Here is a 6,570-nt window from a genome sequence, read left to right on the forward strand (position 1 = left end):
CTGGTAGGAGGCAGCCCTGCTGGGCGGGGCACTGCCAGGCCGAGGGGCAGCCTCGCCCTAGCTGAGGTTATTGCAGGGGTCCCTCGCGGGCCTCTGCCCAGGGCAGGGGGCCGGAGGGGTGCGGGGTGAGAGGCAGGCAAGCCCCTGTGCTCGCGGCCGAGGCCCCCGGCAGGTGCCTTCTCGCGAGATCCCTGAGGGGGTGGTGTGTGGACCGCACGCCTGGCCAGGCTGTCTAGTGGGCACCCCCCGGCGGGCGGGGCGCAGGGGGCGCGCCCAGCCCTTCCCTTCTACCCACCCCGCCCTCCCCACGCCGGGTCGGCCTCACTCCGGGGGAGGCCCAGGGGCTCTGGATGGGGGGGGGGGAGCGGGTCCAGGGGAGCCCCGGGAAGGCGCCCGCGGGGGGCACGGGGGGGACCTCTGCCTTCGCTCCACCCCGGGGTGGCGGGTGGGCACGGACACCCTGCCTGGAGCTTCCTTTCCTGGGCTGGGATGGGGTGGGGGGGGAGTCCGGGTCTGCCCGCCCTCCCGTGCTCCTCGCCCTCCTCTCCTTAGGGGCTGGGGGGCGGCACTAGATTCGGGGGGCGCGGGGGGGGGGCTGTGCCTGCCAAACACTTGGGTGATACGCGGACGTCTGCTACATGTTCTACCTGTTCCGGGGTCTGGCCTCCGGGGGGCGCGGCCCTCCCCAGCCCGAGGCCTCCTCTGCCCATCTCGGTGCCCGGGGCGAGGTGGGGGGACTGTGGGGGGCCCTGCCAGGGGGTGCGAGGGCGCCAGGCTGGGGGCTCCAGGGCTCACCGGGAGGTCCCTGCGCGACGTGGCCCAGGCCTCGGGTCCCGGCTGCGGGGCTCGGCTCCTCCAGGCCGCCCGACCCGCGTGAGGTTCCCCGGGGCGCCGGCCGCCTTGTCTACGCTACTCCCTCCCTTGCCCGGCTGGGGCTGCCCGGGTTCGGTTCCCGCCTTGGCCGGGGCGGGGGGAGGGGCGGGGGTCCCCGGGAGGGAGGGGAGGGGCTGAGTGGCCGCTGCGCGCACGCGCACGCGCACTCGGCGCCCGGCCGGACCGAGGACGGCGGGCGGCTCAGACGCAGATCTCGATGGCCGTGGCCAGCACCACCTGCCCTTTGCCCTTATCGGGGCGGCCGTCGGTCCTGCCGGGGGGTCCCGGGGGTGCCAGGCCGGCCTCGGGCACGGGCACGGGGCCCACGGCGGGGGGCGCGGGCCGCGCCAGGCCGCCGCCGCCGCCGGCCTCGGTCAGCACCGTGCGCTTGAGCGGCCCGGGCGCCTCGAGGCGCAGCGGGCCGGCGTTGGGCGGCCGGTCCCCGGGCGGCCGGCGCGCGCGGTGCGACGGGCGGCGGCGCAGCTCGGACGTGAGCTCGTGCTTGAGGAAGCGGAAGACCTCCTTGGCCGGGCCGCGGCGCTCGGGCTCCAGGGCCAGCAGGCGCTGGAACATGCGCAGCGCGGGCTCGGTGAAGCGGCGCCACTGCGACGGCAGCCCCGGCAGCCGGCCGCGCTGCCAGCGCACGAACTCCTCGAAGAAGGCGTCGGCGCCCGACGCCGCCTCCCACGGGAAGTTGCCGGTGAGCACGCAGAAGATGAGCACGCCGAAGGCCCACACGTCCACGCCCGTGTCCACCGCCAGGCCGTCGGCGCGGCCCGCCTGGCACACCTCGGGCGCCGTGTAGGGGATGGTGCCGCTCACGCGCTTCACGCGGCAGCCCACGCGCCGCGTCATGCCGAAGTCCGCCAGCTTCACGCGCCGGCACTCGCGGTCGAACAGCAGCACGTTCTCCGGCTTGATGTCGCGGTGCACCAGCTGCCGCCCGTGCATGAAGTCCAGCGCCAGGCCCAGCTGCTGCACGCAGCGCTTCACCGTCTCCTCGGGGAGCCCCACCTGCGGGGGGGGGGGGGGGGGGCGGGTCACGCTCAGCGCCGGGGGCGGGGCCAGGCTCAGCCTCGGGGGCGGGACCACGCTCAGCCTCGGGGGGCGGGGCAGGGGCCACGCTCAGCCTCGGGGGCGGGGCGAGGGCGGGGCCACGCTCAGCGCCGGGGGTGGGTGGGGCGGGGCGGGGCCACGCTCAGCCCCAGGGAGCGGGGCCGGGGCGGGTCCACGCTCAGCCCCGGGGGGCGGGGCAGGGGACACGCTCAGCGCGGGGGGGGGGGCAGGGGGCGTGGACACGCTCAGCGGAGGGGGGGGACAGGCTCAGCGCGGGGGGGGGGGGCGGGGCGGGGCCACGCTCAACCCCGGGGGCGGGGCAAGGGACATGCTCAGCGCCGGGGGCGGGGCCACGCTCAGCGCCGGGGGGGCGGGGCAGGGGACACGCTCAGCCCCGGGGGCGGGGCGAGGGCGGGGCCACGCTTAGCCCGGGGGCGGGGACATCCTCAGTCCCCCCAGGGGGTGGGGCAGAGGGCGGGGCCACGCTCAGCCTCGGGGGGCGGGGCAGGGGCCACGCTCAGCCCCGGGGGGGGTGAGTGGGGCGGGGGGCGGGGGGCGGGGCCACGCTCAGCGCCGGGGGAGGGGGTGGGGTGGGGGGCGGTGCAGGGGCCACGCTCAGCCCTGGGTGGCGGGGCGGGGGCGTGTCCACGCTCAGACCCGGGGGGCGGGGCGGGGGGACCGGCCACGCTCAGCCCCGGGGGGCGGGGCCACGCTCCGCCGGGGGCGGGGCGGGGGCGGGGCCATGCTCAGCCCCGGGGGATGGGGCGGGGCCATGCTCAGACCCGGGGGATGGGGCGGGGCCACGCTCAGACCCGGGGGGATGGGGCGGGGCGGGGCTACGCTTAGCCCGGGAGGGGCGGGGGCGGGGACACACTCAGCCCCTGGGGGCGGGGCGGGGACACGGGGGGGGGCGGGGACGCTCAGCGGGGGGGGGGGGTTCCCCGCGACCCCCCACCTCCATCCTGGTTCCCCCTCCAGCCCACCCGCAGCCACCTCTCCTGCTCCTCCCCGCTGTCCTCCTCCAAACTGCCCCCTCCCACTTGATCCTGGTCCCCTCCCACCTTGCCCCCTCTCCTTCCTCCCAGCCAGCCACCTTCCCCCCAGACCCCTCTCCCATGCCTCCGCTCATTCTCCTGCTGGGCAGCTGTTGCCCTCCCCTGCAGAACTGCCCCCCCACCTGACCCTGGTCTCCTCCAGCCCACTACCCCCTCCTTCTCCCGCTAGCTTTTGCCCTCCCCCCCAGCCACCTGGCAGAGCAGACAGCCTGGGTCTCCCCACACTGCCCCTCCTTTCGAGGCCTCTTTCTGGACCCTGCCCTATCTATCTTCCAGGGTGCTTGTCACAGTTGACTGTCATCAGGAGGATGACATGATGATGGGCTACTGCCCTCCCCCCCCCCCACACCCGGGTCAGGAGGCCTGGCTCTTCTCCAGCGTTCCAAAGAGCACTCAGTTAAATACCTGTTGATTAAGTAGTCTCTCACTCTGGGGACCCCCAAGACCACCTCCCCTTCCCATGCCACCACCCCAAGTACCTGGGGAGGGATGATGTCAAACAGGTCGCCAGCAGGCGCGTACTCCTGGGCGAAGACGTAGCAGTCCTCCGTCTCGAAGACCACATCGAAGACCTTGATGATGAAGGGGCTGGAGGACAGGCTGTTGGTGATGCTCACCTCCCGCAGGAAGTTCTTCAGCTTCGTTTTGCTCTTGTTCACAAACTTCAGTGCCATCTTGGTGCCTAGCAGGGGCCACAGCAGCAGCGGTGAGACCCCCTCCCCCCCCCCAGCATCTCTCTACACCTTCCTGTGTTGTCCATATGCCCAGCTCATTCCCAGGGGGCAAGATTAGCCTCTACTTACAGACAGGAAACAGACCAGAGAGGGGAGACAATTGCATGAGATCATACAGCAGAGTTGACCTGAGTCTCCTACACCAGGCTTCAGCCCTGATGGAGCAGGGTCAGACAGGAGGGCTGGAATGGCTCCCTGAGCTCTGTACCTACTTGTCATGTACCCTGAGTGTCTCCAGTGTATCTGTCTAGAGTTCTGCACACAGTAGGTGCTCAGCAAATGGTTAAGTGGATGAACGAGGAAGACATAAGACACTGTAAAGGCACAGGTCTCTGATGACGCCCTTGGGCTGGTGTGTCTGGCTGGGTGCATGCCAGAGTGACATCACAGATCCTGTCTTCAGTATTTTCACACTCACAGTCACACGCTGTGGTGACCCTGTGAAGTAGGCTCTTTATCCTACTTGCAAGCAGCAATCAGGCAACCCCTTGTCTAGCATTCTTCCTGCTGCCCTTAGTTGATGCAGCTGCGTGAAGCCGTGTGCGCTCCCACAGCGCCCCATGCGGGCTTAGGCTGTGGGAAGGCACCAGGCCCAGTGGTTATTCGAGAGGGCACGGGAACCGAGGATGGGGTGTCACCCCTGTGCAGATCATCCCTGGCTGCCTCATCTTTATCAAGTGGTGGGATGCTCAGGTCTCAGTGTCCTTGGCTTGGTCACAGAGATGGTCGCTGTGACCTCACAGGGTCCTCTGCACCAGACTCCACAGGCCCCTGCAGACATTCCCTCAGCCCCACTGTCCCACAGGAACCCTGGTGGGCCCCGAGCAGTTCACCCTCCAGTCTGCGCCTGCTGCCCTCAGACTCGTCCCCTCCATGAGCTTCCCTCCCCTCACCCCCAGCCGCTTCTGCTGGCCTCCACCTCCTTGGTGGCCTCCTGGTCCCACCCCAACCTTCCTGCTCTGCCGCCACACACTCACCTGTGCCCTTGTGGGCCACCAGGTCGACCTTCCCATAGGTGCCTTTGCCCAGCTCCCGAACAAGCTCATAGTGCTTGGTGACATCGCTGGCGGCCAGCGTGCGGAGGGTCAACGCCTGCATGTCCTCGGTGAGGAGGGGCACACCGGTGCCTGTCCCAGGGGCGGCCCCCGGCCCGCAGCAGGGCAGGGAGTGGGGCGGCTCAGGCTCTGGGCAGCCCACACTCATCTTCTCCCTGTCATGAGGGGCGTGACGTGGAGAAAGACATCAGACCATGGATTCTTTCCCACCTACCTCCTTCCTCCCCAGCACCCGGGATCCCCATGCTGGGCCCCAGGAGAGACCCGAGATGCCCATGAGGAGGCGGAGAGAGACATCTTTGGCCAAAGCTTTTAACTCCTCTCAGCACCTGTGTACTGCTGACCTCTGTGTCTCATGCTGTCACCTACAGTGCCAGGCAAGGCACCTATTTATGTCACACGGAGACATGGCCACCTATTGAGTTCCCACCCATGCTCCCATTCACAAGCTCTGCTTTGTTTTCCTTGAAGCACTGGGATCCAACCCAGGGCCTCGCACACACGAAGCATGCGCGCTTCTCACCGAGTTACATCCCAGCCCCATTCACAAGCATTCACCAAAAACACCTGCTGTTTGCTCCATGTGCAGCAACGCCCTGGGGGCCAGTACTGAATGGACACACACAAATCCCTGCCCTCAAAGGCTGGCGTCCCAGGGAAGATAGGTGGCAGATAGTGATCCACAGACAACTTATATATATATATTATGGTCAGAAGTGACACAGGCTGTGTGGAACGTGGGCAGGTAGTAAGGCCAGGGGCAGCCATACCAAGTATCTCAGCTGCAGTCACAGCACTCTCAACACAGCTTTAGGGTATCTCCCTAGCCCCCCAAGGAGAGGATTTCCCCCACAGACACACACAATGCAGCTGGGGATCCGCTTTGTCCCTGCCCTCAGACATAGAATGCCCGTGTCTCAGAGACTCTGCCTGTCCCCTCTGGCACCCACACAAACTGGGTATCTTCCTGGACAAGCTGTCATGGCTACTATTTGTCTCCAAATGGCCCGGGGTCTCTGAAGCTGCCTGTAGCTATTGGGAGGCTAGGTGTAGGGCTGGGGATGGGACACTTGCAGCCTTGATCGAGAAAGCTAAGCAACAGCACCGAGGCTGAGTGCAAGCCCCCAAGCTGGCACGAAAAATAACATACTGTCCCAGTTATTATTGAGGTCTGTTTGACGTAAACTATACACAGTCAAAGCAGATCTGATGGGTTACGATGGATGTACATTCACGAAACCCGCACAGCAACGCATTCCTGTCAGTGGTGTTTCCTTTCACCCTCCTGGTCGTCTTCAAAGTAGCCATCCGTAAGGTGGGAGAGCCAGCCTCTCGCAGGTGCGGTGTACGTGCGCATGCGCAGGATGCCAACCTTGCAGCCTTTCAGCCGCCTCTGCCTCTCTTCCCAGCGACACCTCCACCACCACAGCCTCCAGGCCGCCACTCCCCAAAGGACGGGCCCCACGACTCCATCTGAGATTTGGAGCCAGCCAGCCCAGTTTGAAGGCTAACACTCGTCTCTTGCCAGCTGGATGTCTCTGGACAGGGGACTTCATGTCTCTGTGCCTCAGTTTCCCAACTACAGAAGGGACATAGCGTTCCCTTCCAGTAGTTGTGACATGGGTTAAAGAAGCGGCGTGGCGCACTGGGTCTGTAATAGGTGCTCGGGGTCAGCACTGGTGTGGTGACCGTGGCCTTCAGCCACATCCTGGGCCTGGCTGCAGGCCAGAGCCCCCCAGGGGCCTCTCCGCTCATCTGTCCAGTCCCAAAGCCTCTTCCTGTGCCTTCCCCATCTCC

The 6,570-nt window shown here is 67.4% G+C and overlaps 1 protein-coding gene across 1 annotated transcript; it reads right to left on the reverse strand.

Moving 5' to 3' along the window:
* Positions 1-1,064: 1,064 nt before the first annotated feature.
* On the reverse strand, positions 1,065-4,921 carry Sbk1 (SH3 domain binding kinase 1). Its single transcript, XM_042666822.1, has 3 exons — positions 4,696-4,921; positions 3,464-3,666; positions 1,065-1,887 (listed from the first exon to the last, which is right to left on the reverse strand). The coding sequence occupies exons 1-3, from the start codon at positions 4,919-4,921 to the stop codon at positions 1,075-1,077; spliced, it is 1,242 nt and encodes a 413-aa protein (XP_042522756.1). The 3' UTR covers positions 1,065-1,074.
* Between the last annotated feature and the right edge of the window lie 1,649 nt (positions 4,922-6,570).

This window comes from Dipodomys spectabilis, unplaced genomic scaffold, assembly GCF_019054845.1.
Source record: "Dipodomys spectabilis isolate Male_0828 unplaced genomic scaffold, ASM1905484v1 ptg000366l, whole genome shotgun sequence".
In the NCBI taxonomy this organism is placed as follows: domain Eukaryota; kingdom Metazoa; phylum Chordata; class Mammalia; order Rodentia; family Heteromyidae; genus Dipodomys; species Dipodomys spectabilis.